Source organism: Agelaius phoeniceus, chromosome 11 (genome assembly GCF_051311805.1).
Source record: "Agelaius phoeniceus isolate bAgePho1 chromosome 11, bAgePho1.hap1, whole genome shotgun sequence".
NCBI lineage: Eukaryota > Metazoa > Chordata > Aves > Passeriformes > Icteridae > Agelaius > Agelaius phoeniceus.
Window position 1 is genome coordinate 3,712,728 of NC_135275.1, and position 26,806 is coordinate 3,739,533.

General features: G+C 44.1%; 1 protein-coding gene across 2 annotated transcripts in view; it reads left to right on the forward strand.

Moving 5' to 3' along the window:
• The window catches only part of LOC129125109 (EF-hand and coiled-coil domain-containing protein 1-like), a 40,809-nt gene that overhangs the window by 9,579 nt on the left and 4,424 nt on the right, over positions 1-26,806 (forward strand). The window contains exons 3-7 of one of the 2 annotated variants that reach the window (XM_077184595.1): positions 17,503-17,651; positions 19,757-19,895; positions 21,632-21,791; positions 24,259-24,417; positions 25,835-25,904. In XM_077184595.1, the coding sequence (XP_077040710.1) occupies positions 17,503-17,651; positions 19,757-19,895; positions 21,632-21,791; positions 24,259-24,417; positions 25,835-25,904 (677 nt within the window). Of the gene's footprint in view, positions 1-17,502; positions 17,652-19,753; positions 19,896-21,631; positions 21,792-24,258; positions 24,418-25,834; positions 25,905-26,806 lie in introns of both variants that reach the window. The other variant, XM_054640361.2, reaches the window with a different exon arrangement.

Below are 26,806 nucleotides of genomic sequence, written 5' to 3' on the forward strand. Positions count from 1 at the left end.
TGTGAAACCTGATCTGTATGCTCAAGTCAAGCAACCTGAAAGTTGTAAAATACATCAAGAGACTGGCTTTAGCTCAGAGACCATTCCTAGTCTCTGAAAAAAGGAATTTTTATACATTTTTATAGCTTTTTATAATACCCATCTGAAAATTTGGCAAATTCTGATAAAAATGAATAGGGATGTGTGGCCTTTAGGGATCACAAAGATAAAGCTCAACGTCAGAGATTGAAAAGATAAAGCATGGGCTGAAGCTCAACCATTATTGCAGATATCTGTAATCCAGGATTTGCATGTGTTCTCTGCTCCATTCCACAGAGGAATGTACTTTATAAAAAAAGAAATGGTTGGCCAATAAGTGCCAAATGTAATCTTTGAGCATTAGTGTTGTAGTGTTGTTGGGGGGTCCCCAGGATGAGGTGAGAGATGAGAATTTGACTCGAGGTTTTTAGAAGGTTGATTTATTATTTTATGATACTATATTATATTAAAAGAAATTATATACTAAAACTATACTAAAGAAAGATAAAGGATACAGACAGAAGGCTGGAAAAGAATGAATAATAAAAACCCATGATAGACTCAGAGAGTCTGCCACAGCTGGCTGTGATTTGCCATTAATTAAAAACAATTCACATGCTGGGTAAACAATTCTCCAAATCACATTCCAAGTGGAGAAGCTGAGGCTTCTCATCTTGCCAGGAAAAGAAATCCTGGCAAAGGGATTTTTCAGAAAATATCACAGTGACACATTAGGAAGTTACTTCTGTGGAACAACTTCACAGCATCATTCCTTAACCACTTGCAAAATAAGGTGCAGAGGCTGTGACTGACTGTGGGTTGCAGTCCCTCCTTGTTTGAGGGGAAAACTATTCCCTGAAGGCTGCCTGAGCCTGGAGTGCTAATTGCCATCACAGCAGCCATCACCCCTTGCAGGAGCAGAGTGTTGGGAGTCACATGTCAGTGGAAAGACCCCAAACCTTCCAATAAATCTCCAGAATCAAAATCAGGCCCTGTGCTTTGTTCAGTGCAGAGCCTCTGCTCACAGCAGAACGTGTCAGGGAGGGTTCATGGTGTCCCATTAATCACAGCACTGACAGATCTGGTGCTCCCTGCACATCTGCTCTGCTTTCACTCCCTGTCCTGAGCCCATCCCTGTCCTTGGTGTGAGCTCACCCAGCACCAAAGCATCTGGGGCTGCACAGGCTCAGCTCAGCCAAGCTTAAAGCACAGCTTTGCAGGCTTAAGCCAAGCTCTGAGTGCACCTAAGGAGCACTGCTTGGCACAGAATTACACAAGGCAGAAATAGGAGCAGTCAGAGCAAAGCCAATGCTTGTGAAAATTGCAGAGGAGAGGTTTTGCTACCCATTTCTGTGCCAGCAAACAGGCAAGGGTGGCATTTCCAACCAGGGTACACCTGTGGTTTGTGGGGCACCACTGTTGTCACCCATGAGCATCCCTGTCACTATTATCTGAATGACAATAAATCAAATTTCAAAGGACCACTTTAAGATACAAAGAAGAAATAAAATTAAATACTTCACTTTGGTTTCATGTCAAAGAGAGAGTTTCCTTAGCTGCAAAATACTTTTTCCTCAGATTTCTAACTCAGCCAAATTTAAAAAAAAATATTCAAACTGTTATAAGCAAAAGTTGTAAGAGAAGCTGGTCCTCAGTCTGAAAGGTCTGTGTTTCCATTAATGAATGTACATGGGTCTGCTTAACTTCCAATGCTGTTCCCCAGGGACAATTCCTTCAGCAGGGAAAAAATAATAAGAAAACCAAGAATAAGGATGTTGTCTGTTTGTTTTGTCAGTAAAACTGTGTCTGTGCTTCTGGAGCCCTGGCTGGGATGTGACAGGTTTTTCAGAAGCCTTCCAGCTGTGAAATATTCCCACCACTGGCAGGATGTTCCTGGGTAAATGCACTGACTTGGAACAAAAGACCTTTCAGTGTAGCCAGGGCTTGTGATCTCTCAGAAAAGCTGTGATTAATCTCTCTACAGCAGAATATACACCAGGTTTATTCCTGTGGTGTCAATCTTACACTGTGCTGCTTTCCTCCCTCTCCCCTTGTTCCTGCCTGCTTTGCTCTCTTTGGCTTGGGGGTTTTTGTTCATCATGATTTACAGTTTCCAAAGGATGCTTCAAATGTATTTAAAAATAGGAAACTTGAAAATTAAATAAGCACAAAGCTTTTGAGGTAAATACTGTGCAGGATTTGAATGATCTAAGCTTTGATTTCACATCAAAGTCCTATCATTAAGGATCTAAGATCCTTAGAGTTTAGACCTGTACTGTTTATAAAATTGAGGAACTGTCAATCCCTAAGGCTTGGCACTTGTTCTGAAGTATTCAAAGTCATTTATACTTAAATTGCAGTTCTCCAGCCTTACCAGTTAAGGCCCTGCTTCTTCAAGCAGCAACATCTTGCATCAAACAAGTGTTTTCTCCTAGATAGGGTGCACCTTGCTTGACTACTTCACTTTGGTTTCATGTTGAAGAGGCAGTTTCCTTAGTTGCAAAATATTTTTTCCTCAGATTTCTAATCCAACCAAACCAAAAAAATAAAGGAAAATATTCAAATTGTTACAAGGAAAAGCTGGGAGGGAAGCTGGTCCTTAGTTTGAAAGGTCTGTGTTTCCATTAATGAATGTACATGGCTCTGCTTAATTTCCAGTGCTTGCTTATAATCCTTGCTTATAATCCAAATTACCTCTGTATCAAATGATGTTGTTTTTAGAACAGAAAATTATTAATGCTGGAAAGGCAGCATTCATTGCTTCCCCTTCCAAGCAGAGGGAGCTTTCCTGTGGCAGGTTCCCATGGAGCAGCTAAATTAATGGATCTCTGTTTCCTGAGGGAACATGACTCACAGAGCAGAAATCACCAGGAAGTCATTGATGCTTTGCTACCTCATGTCCTCCAGCCAAGCCTTTAATTCTATTAATCCACATTTACCTGTCATTATATCCAGGAAACAAACAGCAAATAACCCCTAAACAGAGCAATGGCTCCATGGGCAGAGCCCACAAAGCTGCCTGAGCCCTCCAGTTTGTCTGCTCAGGGCCTGGAAGGCAGAGCTGGATTCTTCCTTCTCTAAAGAAAGAAAAGAGAGCACAGGGGGGAGAAGGAGCAGCTCTGCTCGTTACCATGAGAAAGGAGCTGTCAAAGCATCTCCTTCTTTCATCCTCCCTCCCTCCACAGCCTTTTTCTGACCTGGAATGGAGCTGGAATCAAAGCCTGGGGTGAGGGACGGAGCTGCAGGGACACAGTGGGCTGGGGTGTCATTGGCACCCCTAGATGTGAAGGAGTGGGATTATTTTCAAACTAAGAATGATTTATTACTCAGACAAACATCAGTCTCAGGGGCTGTGAGATTTTAGAGGAGCAAGCATTGGGCCACAGCTCAAGAGCAGTCACAAGTTCTTTGTTACAAGGCAATACAGAACTTTCTAACCCAATGGACAGCTGCCACAGGGTTTATTTTGCTTTTCTAACCCACCACCTTCACTCACTTCTGCTGCACTGTGGATACTTTTATCCAATGGCTTCTGTCTCACATGCACACAAATGCTTCTGTTCTAATTCTGAGCTCTCAGCTCACTCCACACAACCCCAGCCCTACACTACAAACCCTTCACCATCTCAGCAGTGCAGCTGCTCACTTACTTAAGGCATAATCTTACAACTATAGAACCATAAGTTTATGATTTTTCTGCCTAATATCTGTATATTGTATCTTTACATCAATCCAAGCTTCTCCCAAGGCTGCCGCTCAAACCCTTCAGTGACTGTGGAAGTTTCCATTTTTCCAGTTCCCATGAGTGGGGATGGGCAGGGCAGGCAGCACAGCTCCTCTCTGGGCTCCTCCACTTCATGGGGCACAGGCTGCTGCATGGTGGGCAGAGAAATCCCCTTTTTCCAGGGGGAGAAAATCCCCTTTTTCCAGGAGGGGAGGCTCCTGCGTGGAGAGTGCCACCAGCCAGGTGTGCATGTCCCCTGTGCTCCGGGCTGTCCTTGTCATGGGCACCTGAATCTCCTCAGGCAGCCTGCAGAAAGGCTCAAAATAAAATTTAAATGGCTCATTTGAATTGAGTTCTGTGTTGTAGCAGCTCACAATGGGCAAGATGAATGTGGGCTGGGAGAGCTGCTGAAGTACAGTAGAAAACCAGGCACTGCATTGTTTTTAAGGCAGGTTTGTGAACCATCCATCAGCTCAACATGCAGAGACCTGAGTTCACTTTCAGTGGTTTATTATTTTGAGTGAAGTTAAGCAAACCAATGCTTTTGGATTTTGGTTTGCATTTTAACCAAGCTTAGAATGAAGGAAGTTTTCAGTGACAAAAGTGCTCCCAGGACTCTGGGAACATAGGCTGCCATGCCAAGCTTTACAAAAATGCTTTATTTTTTCCATTACTCTATAAGTGAAACTGTAAACCCATGATCTGGTCCAGAATATAATATATAAAGTGCCAGGTCAGAGGTGAGTGCTATAAAACAGGTGTAAAAAAGCTTATGTGGCTTAGATTGTGTATCCTTAAATTTAAAGGACTTCCCCTCCTTTCTTGATTAAACAAATTCGTCTGCACATACTGGTAATGCACTTAGTGGATGAAGTTGTGCATTGTAAATGCATTCTAGATTTTATATTTTAGAAGATTATTTTGTGCCTAAAAAGCTGCACCCTGCCTGATGTTGAACCCCAGGATATTTCAGATTGCTTCTCTCTCATTAAACCCTGCAGAAGGGAGCATCCTTCAGAGATGAGTCTGAGCCAGTCTCTGCAGCTAAAAGCAGTGAAGTTCCAGCTCAGTAACTTGATTCAAGTCTCCACTAAAAGTGCATTTGAATCACAAAGCTTGGATTCAGATCAGAATATCCACTGGGAGGGAGATGGATACCTAACCTTGGCTTTATCCTAATTTCAACCACAACTGGCAGTCTGGAAATGTGTTTAGTTTGGAGATTTCTGTATTTTAGTTGGAAAAATCTGCTTTATATCCCATGGTAAGGAAAGCTACAATATTGTGATTATAATTTGATTTTTAAGTGAAATAATACTGGAAATAAAGATTTTTAAATTGCTCAGTTAGTCAAGATATGAAAAACCAGGATCAACTGTGAAGAATTGCAGGATGATCCTAGGACACTGAGTGAGGGGATGGTGGCAGGTACCAAATAAATGAAATCAAATTCATTTTGGGGGTGAAAAAACAAAACCAACCCCAAGCAACACTCTCAGCTTCAGTGAAACAAATACAGTAATGAACTCAGAGTCTATTACAGATGCTGAAAAATTACAGCTTTGAGCTTTATAACTCCAGGAATGTGTCTGTTCAGTTATTAAGCTGCAGGAAAGAAAGCAAATAAGATATTAAAATGTATTACAAAGGGAACAGAGAACAGTACAAAGAAAATAATTATGCACATTCACAGAACACCTGGACCAGAACAAGGAAATTCATGATCTTCCACTGAAATCAATTAAACTGGAAGAGAAGAGGCCTAGAAAAGGCAACAAATGTGAAAAAAAGACATGGAAATTATTTTAGCCACTTGCAGATGTGGGAAAGAGATTGCTTTGGAGAGATGTGAAATGGGTCTGTAACATTTTCGTCCAGAAGATGAACAGGGGAGAATTGTTCAGTCTCTCAGCACAGGAGCTGTGAGTCAGCTCATGAAAGCAGAGGCAGGTTCAAAGCAGGCAGAAAACAAAATTCTTCTCACCCAGTGGGTGCCACAAGCTTGGAGCACCTTCCTGCACAGTGCTGAGCTTGAGGACAGGTTACACAGATTAAACAAGCAACTAAAATATCAATTTAAAAAACCCAACCACTTGGCAGCTGTTAAACAGAAAGATGACTCCACCTGACTCACCATGGGAATTACTGAAATACTGCAGTGAAAGGCCAGGGGAGACCTAAGGATGCCCCAGATCCATGAAGAGCAGGGGAAGTGCATCTCTAGGTATTGTCTTTGAGCCTTTAATACACATGAAATGACAAAATAAGAGTTTGGGTTTCTGACATCACCTTGGCTTCATCTGCAGGAGTCCAAGGTCACAGCTGTGAGAGTGAAGCTCATCTCCATCTGTCACCTCAGAGCTCCCATGCTCTGAGCTGAGCCCTGACTCACCTCCAGAGCACAGCTTTGGGTCTTGTCCCTTCACATCAATTTCCCCTTCTAAAAAGTGATTTTAATCCACAGGAAAAGGCAGCTATTACCCACATCAGCCACTGCTCCTACCATCACCTTTAAGATGACCTCCAAGCTTAGAGATGCTGTTTCATTCTTCTGTAACACCCCCCTCTCATTCAGGTGCACAAATATCTCTGATAGCAGGAGATTAGCAGGATTTAAAATGGATTAACCGTTCCTCTGGCAAGGAGAGTTTCTGAGCTACAGTGATAAATATTAGCTCAAATTTGGGAAAATCTCTGACTCCCAGCTTTAGCCCAAACTTCCCCGTTAGGAATCTCTCTCAGATTTCTTGCACACCCTTCACAAGCTTCTCCTTGTGGGACATAATGAGTAGGATACAGGATTAGGTGGCTGAAGAGCCCAGCCCAAATCTGGTGTGACAAAACCCTGCACAAGTCCCTGCCTTTAGGTCAGGCTTTCCCTTTCTGGCATTGTCCTGGCTGCAATCACTGATTTAATCTCCTTTCAGAGCCCAGGAGCTCCTGCTGGGCTGGGAACCAGCAAGGGCCATTCAATGGAGATGTCAGCCTTTGTGTGAGAGACAGCCACACCAATATTGCACGGAGCCTTTTCAGCCCTTTGTGCCAACAGCAAAATCTAATCTGAAAAGCTAGGCTTAGTGTTTGTGACATGCTGGCACAGCAAATATTTCCCCACATAATTGAAAAACATCATTTGGAAGAGTGTTGGCCCAGGGATTCCCAACACAGGCTGGGATCTGGGGGCAAGCAGAGTATTGTCAGAATACTGTGTGTTTATCAGAAATATATAATATTTTAAATTTTATTATAATATATTAATACATTTATTGCAATCTTATTATCTTTTTAAAATTTCCATTCACTTGGCCTTTGTGCTGTTTGCAGCTGGCTGGCACAGACATGTGTCAGAAATGTGCACTGGTATTTCTCTGTGCACATTTGCTCACTTCACTCCAAGCTGCTTGGTATGTGCATGTATAACCAATATTAAAGCTTCTGTTCAATAATCTGTGTGATATCATTCATATCCCAGTGCCTCACCTCTCTCTGCCCATAAAGGCAGCTCTAACTTGGTTTCTCACACCCTGTTGGGACTGTCAGGGAGTGAAAATGGTGTTTTATAACCCTGGAAAGAGGGATTTTTCTTATTTCTAGTCCAGTTAGTCCTGAGATAGAAATACAACATTTTATCCCATTGAAAAAAGGAATAAAGTATTAATGGTGAGCCCTCTCTTCCTTTAAACCCCCTCTGAGGATATAAGAATAATCTGACTCCACAAATGGAGAAGAACCAGACAAGGGAGCTGTGCTGTGAAACACAAAGCTTAAGCAGATGGCACAGAAGGAGTTATTACTGCAGGGCACACTCTGCATTATTCACTACAACAGGAGCAAATCATCCCTAACTCATCCCAAACTTCCCCCACCAGCACTGCTGAGGATTACAAGCAGCTGGATTTTCAGCAGCATGGCTTTTATTGATACATATTGATCACCACTCAAACTACATTATCAGATTATTTCAGTCATTGTTTCATGTCACCAGAAAAATAACTGCTGCTTTAAGTGGCAAAATGAGAAAGTAACTTTGTGTAATAGATCTTATTACTTTGTACTGTCCTACCCAGGCCAGAGATTTAGGAATATGTTCAATCTGACGTTCACAATTGTTATTTCAGAAATCTGTTTTTATAGAGGTTACACTGTCCTTGCCAGAACCAGAGATATAAAATACAGGCTGTATCCTGAATATTTTAGTGCTAGAGAAATGCCTATATGATAAAGGAGCATGATGAAATTTTCTGGTTAGATTATTCAGGAAAATCTCATTTAAAATCTCTTCACATCAATGCATGACTTGGGGAAGGCTGAGTGCTATGAATTCTAGAGAACTCCACCATGAATATCAAATAGAGACAATTTAAAAAGCAAACACTGATTTTGAAGAGCTACACTTGGACTAGCTGATGGCTGTCAGTCCCTTCCCACTGCACTGTTCTATTCTACAAGAATTCATCAGGTTTTTAAACATGGCATTGTAGTTTTCCTCTTCAGGAAATTCATTTTATAAAAATAAACCATGTTCTATTAGATTTCAAAGTTGCAGGTCTAATCCTCACCAGGGGACAGGAGAAATTTTTCTTTATGGGCTGTTTTGAGATTTTAATTTAAGGAACTTTTTTTCCATTGTTATTGATGCTATTCTGGCAAATAAGTACAAATACATAACTGCACATGCTGCTCTAGTAAAATGTACGTGGTTTTTTGTATCAATCCTTAGAGCACTTTCCAAGTGGTCACAGACCCACAGGGAATGAAAAAGAATTTGATTAAAGCAGCCTAAATGTGGATTCCAGAGTGATTGCTCAGGAAATGACCCCCTGCACCAGCTGAGATGGGTCTGAAGGCAGGCTGAGGTCTGCACTGTAACATTTCATTTGGGTTTTATTCATCTTGTAGAAAGAAAGTCAAATGTGTTGCCTCAAAGTGATGTTACTCTGATTTCAGCAGCTTTTATAGAGTTGAGGGAATCTCTGGGGAACAGCAGGGGTAGTTTGGAGAGGTGTCCACCACCCTCAGGTCCTGCTGGCCCCTGCAGCCTCGGGCACAAGAGCAAAGAGGGCTCAGGTCTCCACCAGCCTTGGAAGGTGAGGAAATCCAGAGGGTCCATGGAAGATGCACCTGCCAGAGGCAATTAAATAATAATTACAATGATTACAATCACTGTAATTATTATTTAAAACTAAACAGGCAAAACCTAACAGCTGTGAAGAGTTGCAGGTGCTGGATCCTTGGAAGGCTTGCAGTGATTTCACAGTAAATATCTTTGGAGCTGGCATCTCAGGGATGTTGAGATTTTTCTACATTTTCTTCTGCAATAATGTAGTGACATGAGGAATCAACGAGATCAGCACCAGCACTGTGGACTCTCTTCCCTGGTTTTGGAAACAAATGCAATTCTTGCAGAAGTAACAGGCCCCAGATGTGACTGCTCTGCTGGGTTACCAAGGGAGGGAAGACTCAGGGAACAATCCTGCAATTGTCTCCATCTGTGGCCTTGGGTTAGCAGCACAGAGCAGACACAGGAGAGAAGCAGCTCTTGTTTAACAGCAGTTGCATCAGGAAATTTAGAATATTCAACTGAATAAGAGCAGACTGTCCGTGGCAAATTGCACATGGCCAGAAAAAAACATTTCCTAGAATCTTGCTCAGTCTTGGTGGGAAAGCACAGCCACTGAGAGATCTCCACAGAATCCCATTGTCTGGGCCTGACAAAAGGGCTGGATACAAGGAACTCCTTTGGAATAAAGGCAGGCCTGGAAGCTCTGCTGCAGGCCAGGGTTTTGTTAAACCCTCTCCCAAACATCAGTGATACACTCCAGAGTCACCTTTGATCCTGCATTTCCAGGAACTGAAGTAAACAGAGATTTGAAGGGAACTATTTTGGAATATTGGGAACTTACATAGTGTCTCTCCTGCTCTGCCGTGGATCCAAGGGCTGAATTCCCCTGATTCTGATAAATGTGTTTGAATGACAATTCCTGAAGCAGGTGCCAGCACTCTCAGCACGAGGTGCTCACACCTGGAGGCTGCCTGAGGCACTGGGGCATGAGTGGTGAAAAGTCATCTCAAACAGATTGCATGTGGAATAGCCTTGATTTCTGTTATAAATCATGTGTTTGGGTTTTAACTGGAGATCTGGGAATGATCTGGTATCTTAAACAAACGTTTCTGCTAGAAAATCAAATTTATGCACCACTTGGGTTTTTTCCCTGGCTTTGGCCCTTCATCAGATCTGGAGCCTGTTACTTCTCAACCCAGCATTAATAGTGGCTCTCACATCTGAAAGTAAGGTTCTTTCTGCTCCCAGGGGGATGAGAGCCCTGAAACAAGCAGGATTTATCCTGACTCCCCCAGCTCTGGGCAGGATCAATGCAGTTCAATGAGCCTTTGCTAATGCAAAGCAGCCTCGTGCATGCTCCAGGGATGCTGTCATTAATCCTTGGAGGACACAAACCTACAGCTGGCTCCCTTTACTGCCAGCAGCTTGCTTTAACAACCCTCCAGAAATACCATGGTTCATGTACTCTGCCCTGCTGGAGGAATTTCCAGCCCAAAAGGCAGGCATGGTCAGTGCCACCTTTAGCTGTTCTTGCCAGGCTGGTCACTGCAGCTCTGAAAATGCTCTGCCAGGGCCTCTCTCAGTTCCTGAACCCCAGGGCACATCACAGGGAGGAACCACTCATTCCTGCAGTGAAAGATTGCACTGAGTGCACCCACAGCAATCAGGAGCACTTTGAAGAACCATCAGTGATGGTTTGGGGGGAGAAGGGTGCTCTGCTGATAAATCTCAGGCTGAGCACTGCAACAATATTGCACTTTGCACGGACTATATTGATTTTTTTTCCCCATTTAGTTGTTTAAGGTATCTACAGAAACCAAAACCAGGAAATATCTACATTCACTCCAAAGCCCTGCTGCTGTTTTGTTAAGTCTCTCTCAGATGAAACAATCTCTTGGCAAACACCAGTGCTTCCAGCAGTTCTAGCTGGAGCAGCCAAGCAAAGCCTGCAGGGCTTTCTTGTGGCACTGAGCTGAAAGGAGCCCAGAACTGAGCAGCACATCCCTGCTGGTTGTGCTCTGGCCTCAAAGGGACCCTCTCACATCTCCAAAGCCTTCTGTGCTCACTCTGATGGAAACTTCAAAAAGTACAAAAGTACAACATGAAATGTTTCCTTGTTCTGGGGTGTTGCCTTTAAAAATCCAACCAGCAGCATTTGCCAGCTGAGTGGAGTGGATAAAACAGATTTTGTTTCAGATGCTTTTGCATTGTGAGGATTTTGAGCTTTTATTTCATGTATCTCCTGAAATACAATGTGTCTAATTACTAAAGCCTAGCTGTGGAACTCAAACATCCTCTGCTTTCATTTTTTGCCATTTTCTGTATCAGAAGTGAACACAGAATGTATTATCCCTAAGTTCTCAAATGCAAACAACACACTGTGAAGGCCAAATCCATCTTCTCCTTTCTGATGTTTGGCTTTATGAAATGAAGCAAGTGACAGTAAAAGTAAGTCAAATTTCCTTTGAAGGATTTACAAATGTAAGAGTTTCTCCTCTCAGAATTGTCATTCCACATGCTGTATCCCCATTTTTGATGGGCCTGTGTCACCTACCTTACACTCCACAGCCCAAGATTCCCAATGCAGCCATGTTATGGTTTGGGGCAAATTTGGGAGAAAATTTGAACATTTTCCTAGTGTGACTAGAGTTGCTTTTAAGGTGGAGTGTTACAAATTCCCTCTCTCTTTTCAGTGCCCACAGTAAAGTCTATAACAACTCCATAACATCTAGAACTTTGTGGGAGTTTGAAGATGGATCAGAAAGGATCACTGCAAAACCTCTAGAAGGTCTTAATTAACAAATATTTCTGTATGTCAGATTCTGTCAGATTTTATCCTGACCTGTCTTCCCTTCTAATGCATAAATCTCAGGATTTGAAGCTGAATTATAGAAGGTCAAAAAGCCAAAGGAAAAGATGAAGTCTTGTATTGGGGGCAAGAGGAACAGAATCAGCATGAGAAAGTTTGGGATGCCATCCAAGATTGAGAGAGATGGGAAGTTTTCCAAAAGGGTTGCCCAGGGCAGTAAAGTGAAAATAGAAAATATGGTGTAAAAACCAGGTTACAGAAGTTTCAGTGCTGGTCACCTACTGTCAACTACAATGAAAAGCTAAATATATAAACACCTGAAGTTTTTAATCCTGCTGCAGCCCTGTGATGTTATTAATCACTGTTTTTACATAAGATAACACCACTGGTATCACCTACTGCTTCAAACAACCACATTTATTTTAAGTCTTCCTCCTAGTGCTGATCACAGAAAGCTTCTGAGGACTGCTTCCTGTTTTTCATACAGATTTCCCTCTCTTCCTGTGGAAATCTATTGAGGAAGCTCCCTGAAAACAAGAGGAAGTATCTGTTTCTAAATACCTGTGAGAGTGTCCAAAGGAAGGGTCTTTGCCCCCTGTGGGGCTCCTGGGGATGGCAGGGGCTGCTCGTGATGGGGATCATGATGTGTCCCCCCAAAAAAGCTCCAACCCCTCACACTCTGCTGGAACCCCCCATGGAGAGGCTCCAATAATGAGGGTAAAACTGCAATTAAGCATTGGCTTAATTTTTAATTTTTGTTTTTTAAGAGGGAGAAGCAAAGAAACAAAGCCATTTGTTAAAATATTATTGATTTCATTGGAAAACAGGAATCCTGTTTCCCCAACTTCCCCAAGAGGAATTTTCCTGTACCTGTGACCATCTCTCTCCTTCACCTCATTTAGTAGCTCTGCACTGCAGCCTGTGGTGGCCACATAACTAGGGCTAAACTCTAATTAAACTGAGTTTATGTCAATGAGATGTCATAATTGGCTAAAATGATGCACCTACTTAAGTGTTCTGCTAGGAAAGAGTCTATGTAAATTTAAACTTAGATCTGAGTTTAAGTGACTTTGATGATGAATGCAATGCAAACCTGCTTGGACTGGGGCTCATCAAAGAAATGCAAGGTGCTGCTGAGACAGGCAGAGGTCCAGCATGGAGAAGGGAAATGAGCCAGAGTGCTGAACACTGGCAGAAATCAGTTCTTACTCCCAGGGAGCAGCTAAGATGGTCACATCTGCCAGTGGCTTACACTCCTGCCAGTGGCTTTTGACCTCCCAATAATGTTTCTTATTCAACCCTATCAGCAACAAAAGACAAAATAGAAGCTGCTATAACTGCTGCCAAATCACAGGATCCTAATAAATGCAAAATCCTAATAAATGCAGAATCATTAGACAACCTTTTCTGGTCTTTAGGAACTGGCACATAACTTATAAATATTTGCAAAGGAACGTAATTGACCCTGAGATTGGCTCAGTTACTCAGAGCATGGTTTTAATAATGCCAAGATTGTGGATTTGATCCAACCATGGGCTATTCACTTAAGATTGAGCCTTGGGAGTTCCTTTCAACTCAGAACATTCTGAGTTCTGTGAATCAATTCAGGAGTTACTTTTCAGTCACCTACCAGTACAGTATTTCAAGAAGGCAAAGGACAGGCTGCTCTCAGAAAACTTAAAACTTTCTAAAGGCATCAAGCTAGCAGGCACAGAGCTGGGACTGAAGGAACATGCAGAATTCCAGAGTCTCTGGTGGAGAGCAGCACTCTGAAGCTCTGAGGATGTTTTTGCAAAGCACAAACAGGGTGAGGTAATTGTTGCTTCCTGATGCAGGATCTGAGGAGTGGAAGCTGCTGGCTTAGACACCTCAGCTCAGCTCTCCTGGGGAGCTGCAGGCACCAAAACCCCTTTGCACAGCTCCTCAGAAATACCCAGCTTGGATGCAGGGCTGCTCACAGCCCCTCCCTCACACATTCCCGTTGTGTTTTCCCAGACTCAGGAAGACCCTGTCAGAAATAACTCACAGCCAGCTGAAGGCACAGTGTTTGCTGTTAAATGGGCCATCTTCTCTCCTGTCACCCCAGATCCACGAGGCTCTAAATCTGGGAGGTGCTGAAATAAATCCTGAAGGAATTCACATGCCAGTAAGCAGGAGCTCTCAGTCTGTGCCACACTCAGGGATAGCTGCAGTTTTACAGACATCAGAAAGAGCTCTGGCACATTTTGAAGCTTTCAGAGTGGAATTGTGCAGGATCTTCACCCAGCTGTTAAATAGTCTGTTAGGAAGAACACTTCTGAGGACACTAAAAGGCTCCCTGGACATTTGATTTTTACTGCCATACACTGCAGCACCCAGGAGATAAGGGAAGGATTCCTGGGGATTAAACAGCACAGGTCTACGTGAAGGAACACACGAGGTGAGGGCTGTTACACAAGGAAATGATCACAGGAGCACAGCTCTGCTTTCCCTGGCCTCAATGATTAATGTCAAGTGCCTTGGTTAGAACTGTCAGTGCTCAGAACACCACAGGATTTTAGTTATTCATTTTTTCATTGTAGGCTTTCAAGCATCTTTCTGTAAAATCCAAGTCAGGAAAGACAGAATTCTCAAAATGTGAGTTTGAAAAGCAGGAAGGACAAACAGAATGTATCCAGGCAATTCTGGCACGGGCGTGTGGGGTGAGGCTGTGTTTGCTCCCACATGCCTCTGTTGCTGTTCCTTGTGGGCTGGGCTAAAAGCAGACCTCAAACAATGCCATTCCATCATGGGTGCACAAGGGCTGGTGCTGCCTCCAAAGTGCTCAAAGCCACCACAGGAGGGACAGCAAGGCACAGTCCTGCTGTGTGTGCCAGCACCATCCCTGGATTTGCCTGCTCATATCCAACATGCAGGGAGATGGAAAGGTTTGCAAGAAAACATCAGTGATTTTTTTTCTAGAGGCTGGTGATTTTGGCAAGAAAATTAAAATCGTCAGCCAAGAAACTGGAAACCTCCCAGAACTGTAACCGTTATAGCTGAAGTTATAACTATGCTTTAGAACTGCCCATATAAAGCCAGGATATTTAGTGATCTTTATTATAGCCACTAAAAATTAATGCTTTTAAACATTTATCTTTAATGCCTGACAGATCAAGCTATTTAAAAGCTGAGATGAAGCATCTGGATTGATCACAGAAAGTTCATTCATTGGATTTCTGTTGGGGAGGAGCTCACAGCTCCAACCAGAGAGAGGTGAATTCAGAACCTCACACAGATGCTCAGCTCCAGCGTGAAAACAAAATCTCAGCTGTAAATGAAAAGTCATAAATAATTCCAAAATGTGCATGCCTGAAGTCTCTAACTCCCACAGGGAGTAAACCAAATCTGAAATCATTCTGAGTTCCCTGAACTCTGACAGCTTAGGTAAAATAGCACAAAAATAAAAATCACACCTCATTTTGGCTAAAAACCACAAGTCCTACACTTTGAAAATAAAGTGTGGCTCTGAGTATAACTACACTCAGGGCAATGTACACACACAGCTGTTTGATCTGCTCCAAGGAAGTCTCTAAAAGAGACCAGTTAAAGGTCTGTGAATGACGAGTTAATAATTCCTCAGAGTTATTTTCTGAACAGTCAGGAATTATTCAAGCCCAAGATTTGCTTAGCACCAGAAGCAGGTGGGTTTTCCTGCAGCTCCATGTTTCCATAACAATACAGCAGAGCCAATTAAAAGCCAATTAGTCATGGACATTACTTTGAGGTCCAGTACTTTGCAAACTCTCCCCTCTGCAGTGCTGCTGCCCATTATGCTGGGGACAAAGGCTCTGCCATGAATGGGGGCTGTTTCCCTGTCTCCATGGAAGCCTTGCCACGCTCACCCCACACAAACCTTCCCCCTCTGATCTTTGCCCCAAACAAATGTGCTGTTTATTCACTCTGCTTCTCATTGATGGAGACCCATTTGATGCTGTATGAATAGCAATGAGGAAAGAATTAAACCTGTGTTTGAGAAGCAGTGAGGATTCCTGCTTCCAGCTCCTCCTCGAGTCCCTTTCACCCACACCTGCTGGAAAAGATTTTCATGATACTTGAAAATTCTCAATGTTTTATACATTAAAATCTTAACCACTGCAATAAATATTCACTGAAATATTCTCATCTGTGTTATGTGAACTAACTCTAGAATCTGAAACCCAAGCAATCTGAATTATACTGCAGCTCAAAACTGAGAACAATCTGCTCAGACACCAACTATGGTGCTCAAGAAATTGTAAAGGATTCCTGTAGAGTACCAGAAAATCAGCACATTGCAGGAAAGTAAAATGCAGTATCCCTTTGAAGGGGAATATCCCCCAGCTGCTCTCCAGAACTCTGAAGCTCTGTGATGCTTCTCAGAGCCCCCACTCTGAATGTCCAGGCTTTACAGTGCATTTTATTTGTGCACCACTCCATAATTATTTTTTCAAGAACTGATCATGGGGATTGCTGTTTCCCTTGGCTTTACAGGAAATCCAGTTGTTGCTGAGCTGAATAACAGCATAAATTGTAAATGAAGTAAGTCAGTTTTTAATGCAGTCAGCCCTACTCAAGGGGGTAAAGCAAGTGCTGGCTTCTCAGCAAGGCTGAGCTCAGCTTCTCCCCTACAGATGTTTTTAAATAGTGACTTCTGTGGTTAAATTCATGATTTTGTTTACTCCTTATGGTTTCACAGGCAATAAGGGAGCTACCATTGGTGTGGCTCCTCAGGAGCAGCTGAGTTAAACAAAAGCTCTGCAATTCTGGTCATGGCCTCAGCTGCTCTGTCCCTGCAGCCAAAGTCCCCTCCCAGCTGCAGCTGGAGCTCCTGGCAGGAAGCACAAGATTTGTACAGAAAGCTTACATGATACAACTTGTGTCAGCAGGACCTAGCTGCTAAGTGGTTTAGCTCTCGTTTTTGCTATTTAATGTGTTAAATAAAGGAAATACTCAATATTCACAAGACCAAAACTAACCCACGGAAGAATTTGGAGGGAATTTGGCACCTTTGAGGACTCCTTTTTTTCCTCAGATACATTAGTTGATCTGTGTCCCATCCCTTGAAAGCCATTCCTTTAAAACACAGAAGTGTGATGTCCTGTCATTGACCTCAGACAAAGACAATCCCAGCAATGACACCCATTCAAGACACTCCTCACCTGCAAGTCCCTGGTTCCCAGGTGTGCCACCATTCCTGGATCATTCTTTTTGACTGCTCTGACTCTGCTTCATCCCATCACTCTCAAGACATGGATCCAGCTCCGTGCCATGTCTGAGCCCACGGGACTGGGTGCAGGTCCTGTGGCCACAGTGACCACTCCATAGATGTTTCCTAGAGGTCTTTGACCTGACCTAAAAGTTACAGGCACTGTTCAGCTCTTCTTATCACAGGACAGCTGAAATCCACCTTCCTTTGGCTGTCAGGGAAGTCACCTCAGGCAGCCCTTGGGGACAATGGCCCCGTTCTTCAGCCAGTCCCAGCGGCTGCATCCTACCAAAGCCATGCTGGGCACATCTTGGTTTTCCAAATTTCCTGCACGCCAACCTCACTCTGGTGTGGAAAAAGTTTTACAGCAACTTTTGTGAGCCATTGAGAAGTTTGACAAGAGGATCCATGTTTAACCCTGAAAGAATTTCCTACCAAGGTCATTGACATAGAAACCAAGAAAGAAAGAAGGATAAATAAGTGAAACTTGTAACTGCTTATTCCAAGAAGCACTTTGCTTGTCTCTCGTGACCAGTGAGTAAAGTGTAAACTTAGGAGCTTTGTAAGAATGTAGAACAAGCATGCATGGTAGAATAAAAACAGGGTTTGAAGCCTTCTGGAAACGGAGTGTGTTGCTTTGTTTTGTCTCTGTCTCAGCTACAACCCTCTGGCCTCTTCTGCAGGTCGGAACTGGAGCGATGCCAGCTGGCCCAGCAGAGCAGCTCCAAGCAGCAGCAGCAACATCAGGAGGAGCAGCAGGAGCAGGAGGGAGCAGCCGTGCCCGGGGGCACCCGCAGAGCGTCCGTGGCACCGCCAGGCACCGCTGACCACGGTACCGACCCCAGCCCAAAGCCAGCCCCAAACACTGCCTGGCCTCTCTCACCTCTGGTGCCAGCAGCAGCAAAACCACCAGAGAGGTCAAAGCACCACACCACAAACCAGTCCTAGAGAGTCGTGAAATCCCAGACCTATGCAAAACCTCATAGCCCAGATTTCCGCTCCTCACTCCCCACATAATTCTGTGTTAAATGAAAGACTGAACTTATCACTTAGAGCTATGATTTAAAACTGATTTTTTCCATATGAATCATCCCACCAAAACTTTTTTTCCTGGCTTCAAAAGTATAAAGATTTCATTTCTTTGTAAATAAAAATGCAGAACCTCAGCGAAAATAATTTCCAAGGGAACAATTTTCAGTTAATATTCTGTAGAGCCATGTTCCTTGGAAATATCCTGGCTGGTCCTGTGACTCTGGACAACCCAAACTGTTTAGCACATGTAGCCCTAACAGCTACCATAACACTGCATGCTTTGGCTTCCCTGCAGTGATTTATATTTTTGGGCACATCCAGTTCAAAGACCACAAAAGCACTTATCTGGACAATAATTCTGAGTTACAAGGCACCTTTACTGCAGGCTGGAGAGCTATTTGTTGTGACAAAAAATTGGATTTTAGGTGTATGTTGAGTGGAGCTGGCAAGCAGCTGCTTGGGAATGTTAAAAATAGTGACAAGTAAATACAATTAACATTGTAGCATGTTCTTCACCTGGCTAGACTTAGAAACCAAACCTGCTTTTACAAATCTTTTTATCAAATCACACACTTTGCCAGCTCAGAGTTTCCACATAAAATTACACTACCTGTATTTCAAGAACAAGCAGCTTTTTAGCAAAATGTTTTCATACTAATAAATCATGGGGTCATAGATTCTAAAATAGGGGGAAATGGTCCATCAAGCAAAATAGGATCAGTTAGGTAGAAAAACTAACCCAGAGAGATGAACAAGTAAAAAAAAATTGTGTCCTTGAACAGTAATTGTCCCACACAACAACTGATCCTTCACACTTATCCTTACCTTACCTCAAGGAAAGAAGAGAGTTGAGATAAACAGCTCCAAGTTCAAAATAAGGATCTTGGCTGCATCTGCCTGTAGTGTTTTTGTGTCACTTCTGTAAAGGCCTGCCATGCAGAGCCAGTACACTGTACACCACCTCAGCCCCTTCCCAGGGCTGCTGGGGACCTGCCTGGGGTTTCAGGCTCACACTTTGTTCTGGCTCAGGCTGGGGGTGTAGCTGGGTAATGGAATTATTTACCAATATTGCCAGATGGGTTGTGCCTGGGCTCCTCCAGCCCTTGCTGCTTGACCAGAGGTGGCAACTGTAGTGGTTTCACTTCAGAGACACCTTTGGCTAAGCTGGTTGTGTGGTGGTTTCACCTCACAGACACCTTTGGCTGGCTGGGTGTGTGGTGGTTTCACCTCACAGACACCTTTGGCTAAGCTGGATGTTGCAGCTGGGTGCTTGGGACAAGTCCAGGCTTGCAGGAGCTCAGGTTTACCTCTGGCAGAGAGACTTCAAGGCGAGGGGAAGGAAAGGAGTCGGGTTCTGCTGGAGGGTTTTGATCTAGAGCTTTATTCCTGGCACACGGGCCTCTGAATGCAGCAACTGCTCCAACAGAACTCCTCCAACTGTGAAAATAAAGATAATGTAGAAAGTAATCTTACCCCTAAGGAGTTGCAGCTGGGCCAGTTATCAAAGACTGGGAATGGGCCTGACTTTTACAGGCCACAGCTGTAACCAATGAGAAGAGTGGTTGCTGTGTCTTTTAACCCCAGGGAGAGGGGCAGGGAAGGGGTAGGGATCCCACCAACCAGGTAAGGGGGGGGGAAGTCTCAGGGGACAAATGACACCTGGATGGCCAATGTCCTCCAGGGCTGAAGGGCATCTTTTGAGCTTTGCCAATCACTCGAAGCCCTTCTGGAATGCCAGGACTGACAGACAGCACTCAGCAGGGGTCAGGGTGGGGAAGGGAGAGGTGATTGGCAGTCCTGGGGAAATCTACAGAGAGAAACCAGGGTATCTGAGGCAAACCATGGCATCACAGTGCAACAGCTGGGTTGTTGGGGTGCTGCTGAGGGCTGCCTGTCTCCCAGCAGAGGAGCAGCTCTGCCGCTCCGTGGAGGGCCAGGCTGCCTCGGATGAGGAGGAGGAGGAGGAGCAGTGGCCAGGGCACCACGCTCCCCAGCTGGGCCACGCGAGGAGGATCCTGGCCAAGCCCCCTTGCTGTGGCAGTGGGTAAGTTTAATTTGTTAATTAATGCCATTTGAGCCCTTTGCAAAGATCATTTCACAACCTGTGGCTTCAGTCAGGAGCCTTGTGCCCATCCTGTGTGGCACATGGGGAGCAGCCAGCTGGAGATTGCCCCCGAGCCCTACTTAGCCCCCTTCCTCCATGAAACAGGATCAAACAACCCACTAGGCATCCCCTCAGACTGCAACAAAATCCCCTTCCACCCGTGCTACACTATCAAAGACATTCTAGGACTTGCACTAATACTTTCCCTACTCATCTCCCTGGCCCTATTGTCCCCCAACCTCCTAGGAGACCCAGAAAACTTTACACCAGCTAACCCACTAGTCACCCCTCCTCACATCAAACCCAAATGATATTTCCTATTCTCCTACACCATTCTCCGATCCATCCCAAACAAACTAGGAGGCGTGCTAGCCCTAGCCGCCTCAATCCTCTCCTATTCCTCACTTCATTACTACACACATCAAAACTGCCATCGAGAACCTTCCGCCCTCTATCACAAATCCTGTTCTGAACCCTAGTCACCAACGTCCTCATTCTAACCTGACTAGGCAGCCAACCAGTAGAACACCCATTCATCATCATTGGCCAACTAGCCTCATTCACTTCCTTCACAATCATCCTGGTTTTATTCCCCCTTGTGGCCGCCCTAGAAAATAAACTACTCAAACTCTAATGAACTCTAATAGTTTATAAAAACATTGGTCTTGTAAGCCAAAGATTGAAGACTAAACCCCTTCTTAGAGTTACCCCACCACCCTATCTCAGGAAGAAAGGATTCAAACCCTCATCTCCAACTCCCAAAGCTGGCATTTTTAACTAAACTACTTCTTGATCCTTCCACTAAACAGCCTGAATCGCCCCCCGAGACAACCCCCGCACAAGCTCCAACACCACAAACAACGTCAACAACAATCCCCACCCTCCAATCAAAAGCAATCCCACCCCCTCTGAATGAGGCATAGCCACCCCACTAAAATTTGATTGGACCAACAACAGACCCCCACTATTCACCGTCTCCATGTCCGCTAGTAACCCCAACACACCCCCTCTAGCAAGCCCCACCACCACTACCAACCCCATCCCAAGGCCATAACCAACAACAACCCAACTGGCCCAGGCTTCTGGGTAATGATCTGCTGCCAACGACACTGAATAAACAAACACTACCAACATGCCCCCCCCCCCCTAAATAAACCATAACAAGCACCAAAGACGCAAAGGAAACCCCCAAGCTTACCAGCCAATCAGCCCCAGCACCCCATAATAAGGGGAGGGGTTAGATGCAACTGCCAACCCCCTAAAACAAAGTACAACCCTAAAAATAAAACAAATTCTATCATAAATTCCTATTCGGCCTCTCTCCGAGATCTATGGCCTGAAAAACCATTGTTACAAAATTTAACTACAGGAACACCTAACTCTACCCTTCCCTTTCCCCCCAGCATGTTTTCTTCATGCTTTCAGGGTATGTATAACTATGCATCATGCTCTCTGCCCCATCAGACAGGCCATGAAATATAGGATAGTCCACGTTGTACGCTATGCCGCTCCATCAAAAACCCAAACATTATCTCCTAAACCAATGGTATTCAGCCAGTGTCAGACACTCATTTGTGACCCGTGCTGCCAAGAATTCCACAGGAAAACTGGTTTTAACAAACACAGACCTCTGTTGTGAGGTCTCACTAACTCTTTTCTCTTAATGATGTGTGTAGATGTGATGAAAAGACGTGGAGAAAGCTGCTGTCCTACCTGGAGACCAGCAGCACTGAGGGGAAGGACCCTGTGGAGCTCTTGGGGACAATCTCCCCCCTCACAGAGCAGCCAGAACTCAAGGGCCACCAAGAGAAAAAACTGGAAACAAGCATGGAAGAGGTAACAGGTGCCAAGCAGAGTGTGAGAGCTGTTTATGCATCTTTGGGGACCTGCATCTGTGTGTGTTTGTATTTTATTCTGGCCATTCTGCCCTCTGTTGTTGATGTCTCTCATTGTGCTGTAGTTTGTCAGCTCAGACATCTCCTGCTTTCCTCCAACACCTGCATTTCTACTCTGGTTCCTACCCAAAACTGCCTTTGGAGGATGAGAGGTACACCAGGCCCTTCAAATACTGTCCTTGATTTACTGAGGTTCTCCAGCTGTGCATGAAGCACTCCCATATCCTAAGGCATCCAACACCTCTGGGAGCAGGATAGCTTTTCAATAAATCCCTCAGGCTGGCTGAGACTCCCTGTTTTGGAGTAAATTATCCCATTTACTCTTTTTCTTGGGTTTAGACTGACATATTTATGTCATAAATATAATATATAAATCTAATATAATAAAATATGAATAAAATTAGTTCTGCAGCATGTCCAGCTCCCCTTGAGCAGAGCTTATAACCACATTATTTAAAGCCCCAGTGCTGTATCCCAGCAGTCCTGTGTGAGCTCACTATTTAAATTCTGCAGACTTCAGCCCCTGATGGGCACAGAAGTGCCAGCAATCTTTCTGTGAAACAAAAATAGTGCATTGCCCTGATCTGCTTTCTCCTGTGCTTGTTCAGTATTTTATACCCCATCTTTAAACAAAGCAGAAAGTTGCCAGTAGTTTTGGAAGGATTATGTGAATCAGTGAAATATTTAAAGTGAGGGTAAAATATTCAGCTTCTTCACATGTTGCCATCCTTTGTGTTTTAACAGTGTTTCATATAATTTTCTTCTTGACTAAATTAAATGAAAGAGTTTACTTGTTAGGGAAAAAAAAAAAAAAAACCAGAATAAAATCCTGTTTCTGCCTTACACAATTTGCACCTTTCAATGGCAATTTATCCTTGCAATATTCTTTAGAGAAACACAAAATTTCCTTCTCTACTGCTTAGCATCAATCCACAGGAAAAAAAATACCTGCAGGTAGTGCCAGTTTTCTTCTCCTTTTTCCCCATTCTGAGATGCTCATCTTCTTCTGCAGCATCATACTGTCCTCTTTTTCATCTCTGTTGATGGATATTAGTTCTGTGCAGCTTGTCTGGAAAAGCACCATTACCAACAGATTAATACAAAATTCCAGAAGAAAAATGGAATCTGTTGCTCTTGATTTAGAGGCAAGCAGGGAGGTGAAGAAGAGACAGTGCCAACTCACTGTGACATGAATTAAATAGCAGTAGGATGAATCATGTTGAGCCTGTTAGGAAATTTATTCTTAAGCCCTTTTATATTAGCCAGCAGTTATAGGGGAGGAATTTGCTGCTACAAAACAGACAAGTAATAAAAAATTCCTGTCAAAAAGGTGACTCTCCTTGTAATCAACAGAAAGCAAAATAGGAAGACTGAGAAATGCTCTCTCTCAAGCACCTTGCAAAAAAATAAACCACCAACACCTTCTCTGAGGCTGACAAAAGTGCCTTACACATGGCTGTATTTGCTTCTGTTTGTACCTGCTCAGTGTGGAAAATCAGACAAAAAACAACAAGGCTAACAAGCAAGAGCCTCAGCAGGCAAGTGAAGGGCAGCACTCTCAAATACTGATTAATAATTGCTCCACCTGAGGCTTGTAAAACCAGAGTTTGAGAGAGTTCTGAGATTTGTCATGTCTAGAAAGTTCTGCTTTCCATCAGGCAAACGCTTATAAATAGCTCCTCCTGAAGACAGGGTGGTGACCTGGGGGGTGATAGATGGGGAGAACATGAGTTCTAAAGTCTAAAAATAAAGTGTTATGCTGCCAAGTGTAGTGTTACAAAGAAATGCCAATTATTTTCTATATGAGCTCACATGCAAGCTGCCGGCTTAATTAAAAAGGCAATTAGTTTATGAACTGCCATGCAGGGTCAAAGGAGAAGTTCATCCCAACATCTGGAGAAAAGCAAGGAGAAACAGTGGAGAGGTTGTTGCTCTTGGTGTTCCTCACCTGGTCCCCACTGCACCAGGGACAGAGACATCTTCCTGTCTCACTGAGTGTACAGGTGATTGCTAGGAAGGAGCTGCAAGACAAAGAATGATTGTGCTGAGGGCACACAAATTAGTTTTGCTCTATAGAGGACAACAGGAATGCAAACGGGGAGAAGGCTGACATAGCAATGTTAGTATTTAAGTATAAAATATATAACAAATGTAATATTTAAAATTCCTGAATGAGCTGCTTGCACCCAGTGATGAATGAATTCCCATTGTGCACAAGAGCAAAGCTCTGATTTCCTAACAGCCCCTGATACCTCACTTCATGTAGCACATTAAAGAAATGGACTTCCCTTCAAGGGAATCTTCTGGAATGAGCCCCATTTACCACAAAAGGGGGAAAACTCAGCTTTGCAATCCTTGGGCAAGAAAGGAGAAGCTCCAGTGCCTTCAGTTTGCTGTGTTTTGTGCAGATGAAGGGCCCCTGGCTCGGGGAGCTGCAGCAGAAGGTGGAGGAGACAGAAGTGCTGAAGATGGAGCTGCAGATGCTGGAGACAGAGAGGGTTCGGCTGTCCCTGGTGGAGGAGAAGCTCCTGGATGTGCTGCAGCTTCTCCAACAGCTCCGAGATCTGGTATGCTGAGAAAGCAGTCCAGGGACTGAAAACTGGGCTGTGGAGTCCCTTCCAAACTGAGAATATGTTCATCCCTTCTAGGAAGTACAAAATCCTGTACAGCAGGACAGGATTTTGCAGGTGTGTGCCCTGGGAGCTGCCTGGTGGTTGCAGAAAGCTTTTGGCCCCTTTGGCTTTCTGAAAGCCTAGAGGTCTCCTTGGAGCTGAATGTCCAAGCTCATTACCCTCTAAACCAAAATTGAGGGCAAACAAGGAAAACAGGAGTGAGCAATCAGAAAGATTCCAGAATATGTATTGTTCCTTCTAGAACAGGACCTTTGTTTAATTGCATGCTAATGTAAATCTGAGTCAGCATTAAAGAGATAAAACTGCCAGGGGAGTTTAGCAAGAATCCCCATAATCCCTGATGGGATGTACCCAAGACAAAAGAGACCCACCAGAACCTGTGGGTTTCAGTGTCACTTCCCCAGCACATTCACCTTCATGTTTGAAATATCTCATTCCCAACAGGACCTGCCACCAGACAGTGACTGCCCAAAGGCACACACACATCCTGAGAGGACTAATAAAACCTCACACAGTGCTGCTGAAGCCATGTGAAATCCTCACACTGCTTCCCACTCTGCCCCAGTCCCCTCTGGGGGCTCCAGGCAGGGAGCAGGGCCAGCTCTGCCTGGAGGTAACAGCATCTTCCTCCCAGAATTGCTCCCTTCCACTTCCACTTCTTGAAGTTTTAGCAAGAACAACCTGGCCCTGCAGATACTCAGGGCTCTCTAAGTGCTAATTAAACTGATTGCCAGACCATCTCCCAGAAAGCACACCAGTGTCTTGACAGCAAATGAGGACAGTTTGCTTTCCCAGGCACATTATGTAATGTCCCACCAGATTTCATATGTAAAACCACCACTGAGAGAGACCATCCAAATCCTGAGTAGTTTTTACAGTGCTCTCACTTTGGCTGATGTTTATTACATCTCAGATCCAGCCCTGCCACAGGACATTTGCTCTGTTCTTCAGCTGGGTCTGAGAAGACCTTTCCTAAAATAACACCACCAGGTCCAGTTCACCTTCCCACAGACCTGGCAGAGGACTCAAAGAGCTTTTGCTCTCCTTACCCTCCTTGCCACCTACAGCTGCTTAGGCACAAGCTCTAGAAAATTCTGTATTTCCTGCTGAATAATTGTTATTTCTCTATCCACAACCATAGTAAGGAATTACAACCCCCTACAAACTGTCTGAGCAGGGTTTAAGATCAAATGCTTAAAAATAAAGCAAACATCAAATCTTGTGTTAATCAGGATTCAGTGTCATTTTGGTTTAGTTTCCAAATGCAAATAGCCTGCACACAGGTTCTGCTGCAAGTCTGTAAGCTGGTGAAGGACACATTGGTGCCATCATTTTGGTTTGTTTTTTACAGAACATATCAAAGCGAGCCCTGGGGAAAATCCTGCTGAGCACTTTGGAATCCTGCCGTGACCCCCAGCCTGGTAAGAAAAGAAATCACATCTAAAGACCAAGAAGCCTGAAAAATGTCCTTTGGGGACAAACACTGGGTAGGAAAAGGATATTTCAAATCCTGGGGTACAGGCTGGGGAGAGGGAGGTAGCTTGCAAGAAGAATACCAATAGAAAGTGATGCTTTCTAGTCTGTGATGCATCAAAACCACACCCAAGGTACTTTTTTAGTCAAATTTTAATTAAAAGTTGGCCTTTGAGGGATAATTCAGTATCCTACAAATGTTTTTAGGGTTTCATTGATACGAGTGGATAAAGTGGAGAAATGACCAAGTATATAATGCAGCTGTTTTCAGGTTTGCTACCCCCGTGTGTTGGGTTCTTCTCTGCAACACAAGATTTACCCATCAGAACTGTTCTGTGCAGAAACCAGCTCAAACCTGCACTCCTCTAATAACAGCACTTCATGATCCTGGTGTGGAAATTAAACCTGCAAGCTCCTGTCCCGTGCCAGTGGTCTGGAGCTGCCTTTGCAGGAGCCGTGCAGGGATCACAGCCCCAGGGCTTTGCTTTGATTACTTTGTTCCTATTAGCAGAGCATTTGTACTTCCCTCCAAGGAATGAACATCCTGTCCCAGGAACACGGCTTGGAGGGGCTTTAATAGGCAGGCAGCAAAGACTAGATTAGAAAAGACCAGATGTGGCCTGGGGGCTGGGTTTTGGAGAATATTATTTACAGGGATTTAGGGAGAACAGCATGGGAACCCTTTGGGGTTTGCAGTTTCAAAGGCTGTTTTTCCTTGTGCCCAGCAATCCAGGGCACAGGCAGCCCAGAGCCAAGCTGTGCTCTTCAGCTGCAGGGGAAGCAGAGAAAAGAGGGCAAAGACAGAGTTTTGTAGGCTCCAGGACACCAATACAGAGAGAAACCAGAGCTG